Source organism: Cannabis sativa, chromosome X, assembly GCF_029168945.1.
Source record: "Cannabis sativa cultivar Pink pepper isolate KNU-18-1 chromosome X, ASM2916894v1, whole genome shotgun sequence".
NCBI classification, from domain to species: Eukaryota; Viridiplantae; Streptophyta; class Magnoliopsida; order Rosales; family Cannabaceae; genus Cannabis; species Cannabis sativa.
The window spans coordinates 13,933,789-13,952,974 of NC_083610.1; the positions used below are offsets into that span (position 1 = coordinate 13,933,789).

The 19,186-nt window shown below is 31.0% G+C and overlaps 3 protein-coding genes across 3 annotated transcripts; 2 read left to right on the forward strand and 1 right to left on the reverse strand.

Moving 5' to 3' along the window:
- Positions 1–8,129: 8,129 nt before the first annotated feature.
- On the forward strand, positions 8,130–12,422 carry LOC133031852 (probable polygalacturonase). Its single transcript, XM_061105589.1, has 6 exons — positions 8,130–9,067; positions 9,389–9,748; positions 9,977–10,097; positions 10,173–10,347; positions 10,433–10,503; positions 11,337–12,422. Exons 1-6 carry the CDS (start codon positions 9,050–9,052, stop codon positions 12,086–12,088), a joined length of 1,497 nt encoding a protein of 498 aa, XP_060961572.1. The 5' UTR covers positions 8,130–9,049; the 3' UTR covers positions 12,089–12,422.
- A 3,760-nt stretch (positions 12,423–16,182) lies between these two features.
- Positions 16,183–17,187, forward strand: LOC115714087 (chitinase 10). The gene has a single exon (XM_030642657.2). It carries the CDS (start codon positions 16,210–16,212, stop codon positions 17,068–17,070), a length of 861 nt encoding a protein of 286 aa, XP_030498517.2. The 5' UTR covers positions 16,183–16,209; the 3' UTR covers positions 17,071–17,187.
- Positions 17,188–17,259: 72 nt separating this feature from the next.
- On the reverse strand, positions 17,260–18,832 carry LOC115714171 (auxin-responsive protein IAA30). Its single transcript, XM_030642780.2, has 4 exons — positions 18,274–18,832; positions 17,899–18,170; positions 17,690–17,795; positions 17,260–17,585 (listed from the first exon to the last, which is right to left on the reverse strand). The coding sequence occupies exons 1-4, from the start codon at positions 18,468–18,470 to the stop codon at positions 17,531–17,533; spliced, it is 630 nt and encodes a 209-aa protein (XP_030498640.1). The 5' UTR covers positions 18,471–18,832; the 3' UTR covers positions 17,260–17,530.
- Between the last annotated feature and the right edge of the window lie 354 nt (positions 18,833–19,186).

Below are 19,186 nucleotides of genomic sequence, written 5' to 3' on the forward strand. Positions count from 1 at the left end.
TTAAAGGCTAATTAAGATTTTTGTCCTCTGAACTTTGACATGTATGAAATCTTGCCCCCTGAACTTTTAAGATCGTTAAAAATGCTCTCTAAACTATTGAAATTGTTAGATTTAATGACTTTTTTTTTAAATTTTAATAAAAAAATCTAACATGGATGAAAGTCCAGGGGTCGTAATTTAGTACATGTCAAGGTTCGAGGGGCATGATTTGCTAGATATAAAAATCTAAGAAGCATGTTTTAGTATATAAACAATCACTGAAATAGTAAAATTGAATGAAATTAGACAAAAGTCCTTAAATCCAACAATCTCAATAGTTCAGGGGGCATTTTTAACGACCTTAAAAGTTCAAGGGCATGATTTGGTACATATCAAAGTTCAGGGGACAAAAATCCTAATTGACATTTATTAAGATATATCCACCATCATCCTTCACTTAAGTCTAGCACTAATTTACATTAACTTAAGGGGTTTAATAAAGACATCACCTATAAAAGTGGATATATCTTAAATAATATAAAAATAAAGATACAAATTAAAACAAATAAAGTAAAATGGATATATAATGTAATTTTTTTCATCTTTTTTCCAACCCATATATACAATACGAATTTTGGGGTTCACTACAAAAAAATTTACTTTTAGTCACAACAAAAATTTGTGACTAAAAATAAAAAAATTGTGACTAATTATAAATTATCATTATTGTGTTATGACTAAAAGATCCGCGGCTAAAAGTATTAGTCACAAAAATTACAATTTGTTGTGACTAAATGTACTTTTAGTCACAATATTTGTGTGACTAAAACTATATAGTGACAACTTGTAACTAAATACTATGTTTTAGTCACAAGTAACTTTTTGTTGTGACTAAAAGTCATATTTAGTCACAAAAAATATATGTTGTGATTAAAAAGTTGTCACTAAAAGTAGTAATTTTTTTTGTAGTGATTGATCGGCCTCTTCTATTTTTTCTGAAATGTTTTAAAATAACAAAAAATTTACGTTTTTTTAGGAATAATTTTTTTGTTTTGTTTTGTTTTATTTTATTTATTTATTTTTTCACTTTTTACGGATATTTGTTTAACACAGTCATTTTAATGTTGTCCCAAAAAAATTATTGTTTTCACAATGTAAAAATATAATATAATATTATAGCAATATGAAAATAATATTCTTTTTCTTCTATGAACATATATAAAAAAAAATCGTAAAACATACCAAAAAAAAAGTTAATTTTAAATATGGGAAATTTACATGGTATATTAACTTTTGCTATTTTTTTACAAAAATACTGTCAGACGGTATTTTTTACTTTTTTACTGTATTTTTTTTATAAATTTCATACTGTAGTATACTGTGTTAAGTTTTTATTGGTGTTCTACTGGTGTTTTACTAGTGTTCTACTATTGTTTTGAGTTGTCCTGTTTTGTGTTTTACTGGTGTTTTATAAAAGCACATTATTTTTAAAAATATTTCCGTGTGATAGTATTTTTGTAAAAATTAACTCAAATTCCAATATTTTTATAAACTTCTCTTTAAATAATTTGTGTAAATTTTCTATTTCCAAATTGGGTTAGTCGGCCCAACTGTTTAAAAGTGCAGTCCTAAGTCAACTACGTATACATAATAATCATCCACTCTCTTTCTCTCTTCACTTGTTAGCTTTGTACCTTTCATGCCATAATTTTTGGAAAATTTGATTTTTTATCCTTATATTTAGGGAAAATTTTTCCCTTAAATCTAAAATACCCTATATTAGTAAAATAGAATAGCATTTACTTAATTCTCACATTACCCCCTCATTCAAATCTGACTCTCCTCTCTCTTTCTCTCTCTGTCTCGCATACCCTCAACTGCACGCACACCGGACACAGACGGAGACCGCCCACACCCGTCCACGCAAGCCGCCCACACCCAACCGTCCCCACCGTCCGCGCAGCTGATCGCCCCCACCATCGGGCCCATCAGACCCAATACACCAAAAAAAAAAAAAGAGAACAACACATAGGCATCGGACCCCATCATCAGAATCATCGAACCCAATACAAATTTTTTTTTTTTGAAAAATTACTTAACACCATCAAGCTCCATTGAACCCAGCATCGGGTGCCATCAGACCCAATGAGAAAATCCAACACAAGCATCAGACCCCATCGGGTCTTCGTATTCCCCAACCCATTTGTAGGTGTGGGATCACAAAGGTGGTTGTTTCTATTACATTAATGAGCAATTTGCGACAAAACCCCCCTAACTATCAATTTACTTGCAAAAAACCATCCAACCTCATATTTTTGTGGGAAAACCCTCCAAAGTATTATTCCGTTTACATTTTTAAGGTGTCGTCTGTCAAGCCTCGTTAAGTCCTAATTTTGCCCACGTGTCAATGACAAGTTTAATATTTTTAATCAAAATGCAAAGACATTACTTTTCTATTGTACATGTTTTTATAAGGTTTAACTTTTCACAATGTGGTACTATTGCAGTAAGTTAACAACAAAAAACTAAAATAGCTTTTACTGTTTAGTGTTAGTGTTGGTCAAATTTGGTTTTTCTATGTTTCAATGATATTTTGCAGGTTTTAATTTCTCTTGCTTTTCCTTGTTTTCTATTAGTTGAGTTTTTTTTTTCTATATTTCTTTTATTAGTTAGATTAATATTTTTGCCACTTACCATAATTATTTATTGAGAAGATGACAATTTTATTTTTATACTTTGCAGACTTGGTGAGCAAATTTTGAGGAATTAGGACTCTAAGACATATTAAAGAATTGGGGTTGAAAGATATATTCGAGAAATCAAGGCAATATTTTAGAAATAGAAGTGAAATATCATATGTTTAGTGAAATATCACATGTCTTGGTTGTTTTTGTTATTGCAGAATTTCAGTTCACCTATGAATTAGGTGCAAAGTAGAGTTTTGTTAATGCACTGGAGTCTCTTCATATTTTTCAACCATGACAATGGAAGAACACAGTTCATTGACCTGTTTAATCAGGACAATATGCCCTCTCCTAATCTTTTTCATTTAATTATCTTTGAAAACTACATTTATTATTTACTTAAAAGTATTTATTTGTTTTTGGGGTTAGTCAAAGGTATAAACTTTGAGTTTTAAAGTTAATTCTCAGGTCTATTTTTAAATTAATTTGTTTTCATTAGATTTATTCTTAATTTAAGTTTGTTTATGTATTTTTTTTTTCCAGGTATTGGGAGATCTCACTCATACTTTTGATGTATATTTGTTTGTATAATTTGAGATATGTTTTTATTATTTGAGATTTGGATTTAAAATTTCAAATCTAGATTTTTATGTTTTGGTGTTTAAACAAAGGGCATTTTACATAAATGTATACATTTTCTTAAATAATTACAAAAAATGTGCAAAGAAACACAATTTTAAAAATATACACATTTGAAAACATATTTACAAAAATTCATACAAATTCTTAATTAAATTATAATAGATATATTAATGAGTCAACTTACTATATTTAGATTTGTATAACTATTTTTATGACTAATTTATATAGTATTAATGAGTATGCCTACTAATTACATAAAATTGTAAATTAATAATTACAAAACATAATAAAATACTAATAATAAACAATAAAATTTGTATTTATCATACAAATCACGTCAACAACATAAATGATATATTTTTAAAATTCAAAACATATATAATCATAATTTTTTTGATTAACTATGCCCAATATCATTATGAGCTGATTTTTAAAAATCTTAATTTTCACTTATCTACAATTTATATTTTATTTTTTCTAATTAAATAATATTTAAAATTTATAAAGTTATGTTTGTTTATTTATTTTTTAATGTAAGAATTATTTTTCAATAGATAAATTCGTTCACTGACTCATTAGAAAATAATCAACATATAAAAACAATAGAAAAAAATATATTTATTTTAGTATAGTATAAATATTAGATAAGTTTATTTTTATGTTTACAATTATAATGAACATATCAATAATGTAAAATATTTTGTATGTACATATGTGTTTATTTTATTTTCTATTAGTTAAACATACTAATTTAATAAACAAAATAATAATATTCACATATGTTTATTATATTACTCTATGTGTGTCATGTTTATTTTTTATAAAATAAATAATATATATATATAAAAAAAAATTGTTTATCTTTTTCTTTTGTTTTTGTTTATTGTATTCTGTTTATTTTTTTTAATTAAAAAATATTTGGAGTTTATAAAGTTATATTTGTTTATTTATTTTTTGATGTAAGAATTGTATTTAATTCGTTTACTTACTCATTAGAAAATAATGAATATATAGAAACAATAAAAAGAAAATATATTTATTTTAGTATAGTATAAATTAGCTATGTTTATTTTTATATTTACAATTATAATAAACATACTAATAATATAAAATACTTTGTGTATATATGTTTATTTTGTTTTCTATTTATTAAACCTACTAATTTAATAAACAAAATAATAATATTCACATATGTTTATTATATCACAATGTGTGTCATGTTTATTTTTAATAATTTTAAGCATTGATTTATATTTATATACATTAATGTTTATAATTTTGATATTGTATTTTATTGAAAAAAAAACTTATTAAATTATAATAATTCATACTAAAATAGATAATAAACATTTTTTCTTTAATAAAAAAAATATTTAATTTGTTTATTTTTATAATACTGTTTATTATTTATTTAATTAATTTTACAGAATTCTTTGTTTTCAATTTTAATAAACATGTTTTATTATTAATAATTTTTAAAACATTAATATAATAAATATAAGGATAAAATATTACAAAATAATATTAGAAACATTAATTACAGTTTTCTATTTATGGTAATTAGTTTAATTATTAATGATTTATATTATTTAATGATTAAAATGTATAGTTTTCTGTAATAAATTTTCAAAATGTATAAGTTTTTCAAATAATTTTTGTTTGCACATTTTTTGTAATTATTTTGTTTTTGTTGTACATTTATGAAAAAAGCCCTTAAACAAATGTTCATATTGTTTATCTGATATTGTATTTATTTTTTGTCAGGATTGTTTGGTTTCAGTTTTTTTTTTAATTTTTTTAAAACAATTTTGTTTCATTTCATAACCGAAGCAAAAAACAATTAGCATCGGTGCACGGATTTTTTGCTTCGACTATGAACTGAAGCAATAACCTTTTTTTGGCTTCGGTTCATAACCGAAGCAAAAAACTAATTAGCGTCGGTTCATAATCAATGTAAAAAAATCAGTATTTGCATCTACGGTTATAGCGTCGGTTACACCAACCGAAGCAAATACTTTATATGTCACTTAAAAACCGAAGCAAAAAGCCCTTTTTGTAGTAGTGAGGGACCCGTTTAATATTTTATTTTATATTTGGAATAATATTTTACATTTTATAATTTATGTTTGTATTTTTTAGTATATTAGTATTATTTTTATGAATTTTAAGTTGTGTTTTGGATAATAATTAATGTGTAATATTTTAATTTTTATGTATTTTAATATTTTTATATATTTAAAATTTTATTATAAACTTTATTTTTTATTAGGCTATTTTTTGCTCCATCCCCGATAAGGAATAAGAGGGGATAGGGACTGGAGGAGCACTCCCCACTAATTTTGTACCCACTGTAAATCCCTAGTTATGTAGCTGAGTTTCTTTATCATGGAGCTTAGCATATTGACAAATTTTTTAGAACATAACTTATCTTCCTCTTTACTATAATTATTTATTTTTATTTTGGGATATTGACGGAAAAATTATCTAAGCTCCATGATTAGTGATACTTAACTCCACAAACTGATTTTTTGGTGGTAAAACCCTCTGAACCGCACTTCTATTATGCAATTTACACTTCTGTTAAAATTATGTTGTTAAATGTGTGACAGTCAGAGTCTTGTGACTTGCATGGTGAAAGACTGGGAGCTGTGCAATATCACATTGCTTGGGAAATGTTAAGTGTGATGATTCTGAGACTGTGTAGGTATAGCACTACACAGTTGAAGATGACTTAAATGAATTGATTGGTACTAGCTATATCGACAAGATGCATCTTCTTTTCTAGTAGCCCATCACAAAAGAACTTTACAGTTAAGCGTGCTTGACCTGTGGTAATTTCAGTATAGGTGACCTACTGGGAATGGCTAATGGAAGCTTGAAGCGTGGATGTTACAAAATGCTAACGTGTATTGTTGATGCGTACCCAAATGTACATGTGGTAGAATTTAAGTGGTCCACATTATTTTAAAATAATTAAAAAAATAAAAATAAATAATAAAATTACAAAAACATAAAATAAATAAATAAGTTTCTATCAAGAGAGAATATTGCTAGAAACATTTTAGGCTTGATAAATTCAGAAAGTTATTTCCATTCTGTTTTTTTTATGTGCCATTTGGTTGGGATGAATAAAAACATAGGAATGAGAATGAGAATAGAAATAGGAATAGGAATGGAATGGAATAAAATTTAAAATGCATAAAAGAAATTGATAAAAAAAAAATCATTAAATTTTTTTTTCATGTTACATTGGAATAGTCTTTCCTTCCATTTCGAAATTGAATAGTCATTCCACCAAAATGGTGGAAAGGGAATGCCATTCCAATACTTTAAAATGCAACCAAACAAAGGAATGGAATGAAAATTATTTCCTTTCCATTCCATTTCATTTCATTACCTCCAGCCAAACGCCACCTAAGTTCTTGTGGTAGGGGAAATAAGTTTTTGAACAAAAGTGTAAGATATTGTTCAAGTTTGATGATTCTCCTATTATACACTTATATGGTGTATGTGATGTTTGGATTGCTCTCACACTTTTTTTAGTTTTAGATCTACCAGCACAATATTCTGAAAAAATAAAAAATTCTACCAGTACAACTACTTCTACTTAATAATCATCCTCTCTCTTAAGTTGTTAGTTTTGTAGCTTTCATGTCTCCCATGCCATAATCTTTTTTGGTGTGTACTATTAGTGTTTATTATGTCACCTAACCTTAAAACATATAATAATAATAATAGTGCTTAACTTCATAATGAACGATTGCTTGTTTTGCTTGCTTGTCATATATTGTATGCAGCAGCTTCATTTATAACATATTACATAGTGTCTTAATTAAGGAATGTAATTCCAATTTAATTAATAGTTCAGTTCATATGCCATCTCAATTTGGGTTGTTAGTTGAGGACTGTCGTACTATTTTATCTTCTTTAAATAATGTCCTTGGCTCTTTTGTTAATTGTTCTGCAAATAAGGTTGCCCATTGTGTTGCTAGGGCCTCTTATTTATCGTCAAATCGAATGTTTAATGAGCTGAATGCTCCTTTTTTCATGTGTGACATTGTTTAGGCTGAGACCTGATTTTAATGAAACTTTTTATTCAAAAAAATAATATAAAATAAAATAAAGAAATACTAAAAAGTATTAGTGGTGTTAAACATCTTCTTACGTGTCAATATCATTATTAGTCTAATTTAGTATCGGGTCCTCTATAGTTTAATATAATAGCTTTTAGGGAGTATCGCTAACCAATTGCAAGGCGACACGTCTTAGGCACCACTAGTATCTAATAACAATGCTGAATAAAATAATATATGTATGTGAAAAGTGAGGGATTAACATTGGATACCCTTATATGTATAGTAGTTGGTGAGTTTGGAGAGGTTTAGAATATCAATAATACTACATGTAGAGAGATGACTGGTATAACTAGTGTTTTTCAATTATGCTATGCATAAAGATTATGACCGCACTTTCTCTCTTACCTCTCTTCTCTTGTCCGATCGACCTCGGACCTTGTCCCTTGTCCCCCCACTCCCATCTCTCTCTCTCTCTCTCCCATTCTTCTAATTTTGTCTTCTTCATTCAAACAACTCTTTAAACCATGCATATATTATGCTTCACAGCTAAAACTAAAACTACTTCTTTATTAAAATAAACAAGTAGTCAAATATAGAATAATATTTAGTACACAGAATTGTGAAAAGATAGAAGGAATAAACAGCTCAAAGAGGGACGTTGTTGTTGTTGTTGTTGTTTAGAGAGAGTTAATTAGATGAGTTTTAAAGTTAAGGAATAGGGAACCCTAATAGAAAAAAGTAGTGGTAGTAGTACAAGTAATAATGGAAAATTAATAAAAAGTAGTACTAGAGGAGAGGGACAAATGAGGAAGTAGAGTTGGATCATGTGAATGGGGAGTCCCCACCATCCCATTTGAATGTCCAAATCTAATGCTTTACCGTTTTCTCTTTACAAACATATATAGTTTAGTTTAGCCCCATCTCCACTCCAAAATGTTTGGTTAACACTTGATCCTAATATCCTATCATTATTTATTATTATTACTCACAACAGCAACAACAAGAAAAAACATAATTATTAAACTAAGAAGAAGTAAAAGAAGAAAAGGATTGGATATTTTTGGTTTTGGTTTTAGTCTCTGAGAATTATTGGCCTAGCCTCTGTAATTTTTCTTTCTTTTTACAGCATAGGAATATAACAAAGAAAAAAAAAAGAAACTTTTTTTTGAGAAACTTATGAAATGTTTGAATGTGACATGCCATGATGAGACAGAGAGATCCCATATATGTATATATATAATGATTAATCTGGGTGAAGCTACTATTTGTTCTCTATATAGGAATAGGAAGAAGGCTGCAGAGTGTGTGAGTTCTGGAAAAGGAAATTGAAATATGAGAAGATAGATTTGATACATATACATAGAATATACATATACATACTACAAATTATTACATACAATTTACAAAGGCAAAGCAAAAGCAAAGGTGGAAATAGGGTCCTACTCCTACTACTACTGCTCATATTTTGGCGGGCAGCAACGGTCGGTTGGTCACCATCATCCATTATTTTTATGTGGGTGTGTGTAGTTTGGAGCTTGGAGCTTGGAGCTTACTGCTGCTGATGCTCATATTTTGTTCATATCAAATATCAAATAATAAAGAAAACCCAACACTCTTCTTCCTTCTTGGGGTATTTTTGCGCAACTGGAAATAACAGATCTCACTCATATGAAGAGATCTTTTTATGTGAGTCCTCTCTCTCTCTCTCTTATATTACCTTTTTCTTTTGCTTTTTACATTCAAAAGTTGTTATTTCTATTCTTAATTCTCTGAGCTTTGAGCTTTGAACTGACACACTCAAAGATCTATAGAGAGTGAAAGAGAGAGATCATGAAAACTTGATTCATCTTGTTGGCAGAAATTTTAGGATCTGGCTGACTCCCAAATTGTTTTTCTTTTTAAATACTTTTGTTGATTTTATATTTGTTTCAGACATTTTTCTTGGGTAAATAAAAAATGTGGTTTGATCTGATGACTCTTTCTTCTTAAATCAAATAAAATGTGTAGATAGTGGAAGTGCTTCTTCTTCTTATTAATACATTGTTGGGTTTGAGTGATGATGCTACATGGGCTGTCAATGGAAGTCCACAGAGTTTACAGTCATGCTACTGCAAAAGAGGAAATTACTCTGGGTCTGGGGAAATAAGACCTCACAGTGTTACCATCACAGAATTTGGGGCTGTTGGAGATGGGGTCACTCTCAACACAAAAGCCTTTCAAAATGCCATCTTCTACCTCAATTCATTTGCTGACAAGGGTGGGGCCAAGCTTTTTGTTCCTGCCGGACGCTGGTTGACAGGAAGCTTCGATCTCATCAGCCATCTTACCGTCTGGTTAGATAAGGATGCTGTAATTCTTGGTTCACAGGTAATGTATAAACATATCCAAACAATTCAAATTAATAATTATGGTTGCCAAGTACCTTGTTTTCTCTTTTCCTTTTACAATCTATGAGTCTATGCCTATTGCCTATGACTAATATTTCCACTGACATTGCTATGTAAACAAAAGAGGATGAGTTAATCAAGTCATATATGGTATTAATCATTGTGGTATTTCATTAGCAGTCTTTTGATTTTTTTTTTCTTTTTCCAGAGGTCTGATGACTGGCCACTCACTGAACCCCTGCCCTCCTATGGCCGAGGTAGGGAGTTGCCTGGTAGAAGACATAGAAGCCTCATCTATGGTCGCAATTTGACAGATATTATTATTACAGGTTGGTAAGATGGTCGAACCGCTGTGTTCCATGCTCAATTTTTTGTGTGTTTGAAGCCATTGATCTTGTGTGTAGGTGATAATGGGACTGTTGATGGTCAAGGAAGCATCTGGTGGGACTGGTTTGAAAACAAGACCTTGAATTATACTCGACCGCATTTGGTTGAGTTGATGAACTCAACAGGCATAGTCATCTCAAATTTGACATTCATAAATTCCCCATTTTGGACCATACATCCAGTATACTGCAGGTAACTATTTTCTATCACAATAAGGCTGAATTGAGCTTCTCTTCCTTGTGTGCTGGAATTCAAAGAGTTTTTCTTGGATGAACAGCCAAGTTACTATCCAAAATGTGACAATCCTTGCTCCTCGGGAATCGCCTAACACAGATGGGATTGATCCAGGTGTGTTTTATGGAGCCAAATCTTCTGTCCCAATTTTTCTCTGTCTCTCTATCCCAATCCAATTAAAATGCTCCACCTCAATTAAATGTATATTTCCTAACAGAGTGAATATATTTTTCTTTCCAAAATAAAGAGAATTAATATATTTAAGGACCATTTTATTTTATTGTTAATAATAATTTATTGTCATGTCATTATTTAAAAAAAAAATAATGAAGACACTTGAATAAATTAGATTTTACCCTAATACATATTATTAATATTAACGTAAATTGTAATACTAATACATTTAAAAAAAATAATATATTATTAATATTAATATTTAAAAAATATTAAAGATAACATAGTTTAATTTTTTTAAGAAAAAAAAGAAGATTCTTAATAAAAAAAAAATCTGAAATAAAAGAAATAGGTCTATTTTTTTTTATATAAAATTATATTATTTTTTAACTAAAATGTTATTTTATTCTTCTTCTTCTTTTTTCTAACGGAATTTATTTTATTTTATTCAAGTTTCTTTATTGTATATTTTTTTTTATTAAAAAAAAGTATGAAAAGAACATTTAACCCAAAAAAAAAATTCCATGAGAAGAAATTAATGGTAAAATAAAATAGTCTTTAAATATATTAACTCTATTGAAAAAGGGGATATACATTTTAAATTAATTGAGGTGGAGCATTTTAATTGGATTGGGATAGGGAGACAGGGAAAAATTGGGACAGATGATTTGGCTCCGTGTTTTATCTCTTCCATTTTGAAAATTTCCCAGCTATGATTGACAAAGTTTCTCGGCTGAATTGTTAGTTTAACTGATCCTTTTTAATGCTTCCAGACTCTTCTGACAATGTTTGCATTGAAGACTGCTATATTAGCACTGGTGATGACCTGGTGGCCATCAAAAGTGGATGGGACGAGTATGGTATTTCGTATGGGCGTCCGAGTACAAACATTTTCATCCACAGGCTCATTGGAGAAAGCGGTAGAGGCTCAGGCATTGCGATTGGAAGTGAGATGTCTGGAGGTGTATCACAAGTTCATGCAGAGAACATCCAAATTTTCAATTCTGGAACAGGCATTGGACTAAAGACATCACCTGGAAGAGGGGGATATGTAAGAGATGTATATGTATCAAATCTGAACTTGGTTGATGTTGAGACAGCTATAAGGTTCAACAGTCAGTTCGGAGAGCACCCAAAAGAATCTTATGACCCAAAGGCTCTTCCTTTAATAGAAAGGATTACTATCAAGGAAGTAGTGGGAGTGAACATAAAATATGCTGGAATCCTTGAAGGTTTACAAGGAGACACTTTTGCCAACATCTGCCTATCCAACATTCATCTTAATATAACCACCACCTCAAAAACATCTTCCTGGAACTGCTCTAACATTCAAGGATATTCCAACTTAGTATCTCCAAAAATTTGTGAGCCGCTCCAGGAGAGAATCTACCCTGAGCATCACTTAGATTGTTATCGTCTATCAAATCACTTGTGGAGTCCAATTCGTCGAAAAGGGTTGCTCAGTTTCTCCATTGATAAATTGATGACAGAGAATATGCCATCTTCTGTGCATTTTCCAGTTTAAGTTGAAATTTTGATTCTTGTGATCTCTTAACACAAGCAAACATGGCCTAGCTGAAGTACAGTAGGCCGACATAAAGTTGAGTGGAGTTGTGAGTTTTTGTTGCTAGTTATAGTACTGAGATATGATTGTTTCTTGTAACTTTGTGTGCAGTGACAGATAATTTGAGTGATATATCAAAATTTTGGAAATAGAAATGAGTTTAGGCTTCTCTTTCTTGATTTTTTTAAGCTATAGAAAGATTTTGGTGGTTTGTCTTTCAATTGTAATGTAAAAAACAGTCTTTCTTCTTCAATCATTAATGCTATTTGTACATCGATTTCCTGCATATCATGAACACTATTTGTACATCTAAAATGCTTCAATCATGAGAATAGCATTTTTATTTTGTTCTTCACTTTATGACCGTAGAAGGTTTGAGGAACAAAACAATGAATTTACTCATTCTAGTTTGTAAAGTACGCATTTATCAATCTTAAAAAGCAACAACATATATGTAATACAGCATGGAAATGTTACATGCATGTTTTGACTCGTTAAGATATAAAGAAAGTATTCACACAACGATACAAGGGACTATTTCTCTTAGGCTGAGAATCCATCTTTTGTAAAAATCTTTTTTTTTGGCAAGTTAGTTGACAAAATAATTTTTCCATCTATGGTAAGATTGTGGAGCATTCATATTCGATTTCTTACCTTATAAATTCGGATTGTAGTTGCTCTTTTCCTTGTTTGGAAAGTTGTCTTTCGGTTTGAAACTTTCGCTTTGTTGAAAACTTCGAAAAGAGAAGGAATTCTCTTTTGAAAAGTTATTTTTTTTAGGGAAAATTTGTTTATTGTCTTTTTCTTATTGATTTCGATTGTATCTTGATACAATCAGAATATATAATCTGTTTTTGGCAGGAATCAAGTATTGATAGAGGATCGGACCCAATTTTAGCAAGTTTCCGTTTCGGTCGGATCGTGCGTCGCATCCGAATCTGATATAGCAGATCGTGTTTCTTTTGGAAAGTTTTTGTTCAGCTGTAGATTCGAACTTGTGGTTGCCTCTTTGGTTTCTATGTTCTATAAATAGAGCCTAGAGAGCAACCATTCGAATTACCTCTTCCATTATTCATTTTTTGCATTTATCTTTTGAGAGAAGAGAGTGTTTCTTTGTTTTGTGAGAGCCTAGTTGTTCATCTAGGTTCTAGTTGTTTATTTCTGTTCTTACTCTGTCCTAGAGGTTGTGAAGAGCTACTTGACTGAACAAGAGATTGGTCTTCAGGAGAAGACTTGATAAAGCCTTACTTCGGGAGGAAGTAAGCACTTGGTCTTCGGGAGAAGACTGTTGAAGCCTTACTTCGGGAGGAAGTAAGCACTCACACTTCAAAAAAGAAGGGAGTTCGGGCTTGAAGGTGTTTCAAGAAGTCAGATTCATAAAGTGGATTACAAAGGATTGCGGCAATACTTTAGAGGGAGTCTAAACTTGTTTAAGTCAATTGTCTTTGTAATTTTGATACTTTATTAATTGATTTCATTCTCTGGGCGTGGCCCCGTGGACTAGGAGTGTTCGTGAGAACACTGATACCACGTATAAATCTCTTGTGTCAAGTTATTTATTTTTCTGCAAAATATTTTATATTCGCTCGTTACATTTCTTTGTGGCAGAATTACTTTTCGCCGCAAACGCTTACAGTTTTTATATTTTCTTATATACAGTTGACATTTGCAAAAATACGGTTTTTCACATACCATTAAAATTTAATATCCTTGTCTTGGGGATGGCTGGCTTCCATCATCTTTTATAGCAGAACATAAAACCTGCCTAAATGTAGGTCTCGTGCTTTATGGACACATTTGTCCATTTCAGGTGGAAAATTGCTTTTGTACTTGTGCTGTGGTGATGCCAAAAGGGCAGAAACAGTATATGGAGTATATGGAGGACCTATTTTTATGGTTTGTCCATAATTATTTAGGGTATAATGGTTAAATATTTTATTTTTAAGAATTAAAGTTTTTCAAATTGTAAAATAAAAATTAACATTTTATTTAAAAATTTACTTTGTGTTATATTCTAATTCTATCAGTTAATTGGCTTATTGCTAATAGCTAAGGATAATACCTTTGGCTGGTTATTTTTAAGTTTTTTTATTAGATTATGTTTTACTTAATTAAATCAAGTGGTAAAGCTTAAAAATTTAGTTTTTATTAATATATTTGTCTTTCTTTTCTTTGTAAATAGACATTTTAATATAATTTATTTTTTAGTTATTGTTTTGAGATCTTTCTAGGTAGTTTTTCAGTGTTACAATTTACAAGCTAAATTTTTAGTTCTTCTAGTATGTTGTTTGAGGATGTTATAATTTTATTGTCTAAATTTTAATACAAGTTTTATCTCATTTTGCTCGTTTATTTTAATAGTTCATGAATATCTGCTTCATAAATTTATAAGTGATTCTAATGATTAAATAAATAAAATTAGAGGCCGTTTGAAGAGATGTCAGAATAATCTCTAGGTTATATAGGGATAAGTTGACGAATACTTCTTTTTTGTATCTATTAATCAAAATACATTTATATTATATTTCATTAAATTGTACCCACTTTTGTGAGTGAGTTACCCAATATACTCTTATCCTTCACTTAAGTCTAGCACATAATTTTTATTAACTTAAGGAGTATAATCATCTATAAAAGTAGGCATATCTCAAAAAATATAAAAATAAAGGTAAAAATTAAAACATATAAAATAAAGAGTAGGTATACAATTGTAATTTTCTCAGTTATATATCACAGCAGCCCATTATTCATTTCCAAGCCAAATAGGCCCAATGGGCTATATTTTGGGTCCATCTAATGAGTTATTTATAGGGAAATTTTCATGGGCCACCTTATTTTAGCAATTATTTTCAAAAATGACGTTATTTTTGTTATGTTAAGTTTCCGTATATGTAGTTGACGTTTTTATGGTAATTTTCTATTTTTAACGATTTGTATATTGGGCTTGTAATCCCGGTTTTTTCGGCCCAATTTTTTAAAACACACACTCTTTGTACGTGTCACGTCATTTTGTTTTCATTTTAAAAAAAACGTCATTTTTGTAAAAAGTTACTTAATTTAGTATATTCTTAAAAAAATCCCTTATTTATATGGGCTACACTTACACCTCAGTTTTGAATGGGTCCAAATCTCGGTGCCTGTATCGCTAAATTAATGATTCCACACCTACGTATTTTTCGTTTTGTTTTTTTCACACCTCTAGTTGTTAATGGAAGAAAAACAAAGTCAATTCAAAGTAATGGACAATGTGTTTGATAATGAGGCAGGCAGTGGTTTTTATAGTAAGGATGCACTTAGGGTGAGAATGAGTGGTAATTACATATTCCTTGAATGGTCTATTTGTTAAATATGCAAATGCAATGCTGCTCCACTTCATAATCCATTAGTTATTACTAAACAACACGCCTCATCAAAATCTATTGTACTATTATATATGACCACTACACATGTTTAATTTCATACAACAATTTGAATCTTAACGGAGCAAATGCTAAAGAATATATGTATGCATGAATAATTTGTTATTTTGTTCGAATGTATTTTTTTCTGAACAAATATATGGTACAAAAAGGTCCAACGAGACCTCAATTATTTTCGATGGTATACATATACCTGAAGTTGAAATAATTGGAAAAGAAACAAAAAAAAAATAAAAAACACGCATGTACCACGTTTCATTTGATATAAAATAACTAAAATTTCTGCTTGGGGATGATATATATGCAATTCTTTTCTTTGGTTGATATATACACATATCTAATATAAATAATAAGACAAATCAAAGAGAAGACAAACAAATCGCGGAGTAGAAGGAGATACATAATCCATAACCATGAGAAAAAGCTAGTTCATAGGTGGTGTGCTTCCCTCTTTGTGCTTAAGACCAAGCCAAGTCAGCAATTTTGACCTCTGACTTTTCTTTTTTCGAAAACCTCTGACTTTTTTTTTTTTAATTATAACATTACTAAACTTTTCTAAGTTTAGTGGTCAACACCACCACGGTCCACGGGTATATTATATATTTATTTATTTATATATATAGTAACATAAACCACCCATTATTATTCACAAACTCGACAACAATGGCCTTCAACAATTCCTTCCTTAATTCTCTTCTCCTTGTTATAGTAATAGCAGCAACAGCCAATGGTATTGGTGTCGACGCAACTCGACCATCAACACCAAGAAGAGTTGCGCCACGTTCTAACTGCATATCCTCTTTGATCTCAAACCAAGTCTTCGACAGCATATTCCTTCACAAAGACGACACTGCATGTCCAGCTAAAAACTTCTACACCTACGACACTTTCCTTAAAGCCGCCAAGACTTTCCCTTCTTTCGGCTCAACCGGACCATTACCCACCCGCAAGCGCGAAATCGCAGCCTTTCTTGCCCAAATCTCGCACGAGACAACCGGTGGGTGGGCAACAGCCCCTGACGGCCCATACTCGTGGGGTTTGTGTTTCAAGGAAGAGGTCAGCCCAGGCAGCGACTACTGTGACCCAGACAACACCCAATGGCCCTGCTCCCCTGGCAAGAGTTACAAGGGTCGTGGGCCCATTCAACTCTCTTGGAACTACAACTATGGCCCGGCTGGTAAGGCCTTGGGCTTCGATGGTTTGAAGAACCCGGAAGTTGTTGCTAATAACTCCCTCATTGCTTTTAAGACTGCCCTTTGGTTCTGGACTACCCCACAGAGCCCCAAGCCCTCTTGTCACGATGTTATGGTCGGGAAATACGTGGCATCACATGATGACGTAGCGGCTAATCGTACGGCTGGGTTTGGGCTGGTGACTAATATTATTAATGGAGGACTGGAGTGTGGGATTGTGAACGATGGGCGGGTTAATGATAGGATTGGTTATTTTAAAAGATATGCTGAGATTTTGAAAGTTGATACCGGGCCTAATCTAGATTGTGAACATCAAAAGCCTTTTGCTTAATTACTTAGTATTGTTAACAACAAATAAGTTTTGTTCCTTTTTGTTTTATCAAGTTGAAATGAAAAGGGGTCAACATGGTTTCCATTGTGTTTGCTAATGTATGTGGACTTTACTAGATTATCAACCCAATTCATTAACAACATGGCACCAATATTAAAAGGGAACTAAAACAAAAAAATTAGAAACAAAAAACAAAACAAAAAATGATGATTGGAAAAAGGTGGTCTTTAATTACAGTAGAGAAATTAAGCTCTAGCTAGCTAGCTATGTCGGCCTATAACTGCGGTTGTTTACTCTGCATATGGATTTAATTACACATCACATGATGATTAAATTTGTCTTGTAGTCTCAATTTATGATAAGCAGTTGAGAAGTCCACCAGTACTACTACAGCACAAAAAACATTTAAAATTGAGATCATCATCTTAGTGTTATGACATATATATCGTAGTTGTCAGTGTCAGCAGGGGCATGCCCTTGTGATCTTCAATCTTTTAACTGCAGTCAAGAACATCCTGCACCCAATCCCTTTCCAAGCTTAGCAAATTGTTCAACTAATATATAATATATTTATATGGAAACAATGCAATTGATGTATAACATGTATATATATACTTACTCCCATGGAACATCACCAACCATGAGCCAATCTCCTTCCTCATCTTCATAAGTCAGCACATGAAAATCCTCGTAATTATTCTCTTCATGATCCACCTCGGCACCCCCTGATCATCGTCATGATCATATGTATATTTATAGCATTGTTAGTAATCACATTAATTATACATGATCTGAATATATATGAAAAAACAAAAATTAAAGTCTTACAGAGAATGTTGGTGTTGAACATATGATCAAGAGTGGAAATCAAGTCATGGTAATCATGGTGAGCCAGCACATTGAGCTTTCGGCCAATGGGGTGTCCTTCCATGTAAACCTTAACATACAAGCTTCCATTCCCATTATTATTTCCATTAACGCAGTACTCATCGCTTCCTTCTTCATCTTCTTCTTCTTCTTCCATTACCGGATGAGCTTCTAGTTCTGGTTGTTGATGACCATTTACGCTGGTGGAAGGCCATTCTGATGATTGATCATCCCTATAAAATGCACACACACACACACATATATGTGTATTAGATATATGTATATATACAAGAATATATACACACATATATAATATATACATAAAGAAAGAACAACCTTGGAGTAGTTTGAGATGGAGAAAGACTAAGACCAAGCTTAAGGTCCGTGCTGAGATCTCTTGTGTGAGTAAACTGAGGTTGGTGATACTGATACTGATATTGATAGTCATAAGGGAAAAAAGGAGGTTGATAGTTGGTGGTTTCAGCAATGTTGGAAGATGAAGAGGAAGAGGAAGTAGCTGAAGATCTCCCCATTTGGTTTTTCTTATAAAAAAAAAATAAATAAACAAATAAAATAAGAAGAAGAAGAAGAAAGCCGCCAATTAAGTCGAGATGAATGGGATATGGAGTTTGAAGTGAAATCTATATATAAATACAAAGGAATGACATAAGGGAATTAAGGGAGGGGATGGGTAGAGATGAAGATGGAATGAGACAAAAAAGACAAAAAAAAAGGTGAGAGTGTTTGGGGTTGAGGAGGCAGGTTTGTTCACATAACTGGTCCTTTTGAAATGCTGTCGATTGAAGTAGCCGACAAAGACACGTGTTTAGACGACGAAGTCCTTTTAATTTGTCTATTCTATGTTGTTGATTAAAGAAAAAAAAAATAAAAATACAATTTATTTCTCTTTTTCATTTACTTTAGTCGTTGTTTTCATTCTAAAGTCTAAGCTATATACTATACCACCTAATAAGCTACTTAGTTCCTCTCCAACGATGGTACCCTAGCCTAGCTACCCTAGTAGAGGCTATAGTGGTAATGATTTTTCTCTTCGTCTAAGAGATTGTGTTTTGCAACCGCCAGCCAGAAAAGCAGAAAAGAAGTAACTTTGTTTGAATTGTACTTACACTATTTAGTACAGCTACATTTCATATATGTATTGTGTGTTAAGACTATAATTAGAACCATACAAAAAAAAAAAAAAAGACATATAATTAATTAGAATTGTATTTATTAGTGTATGTATGTG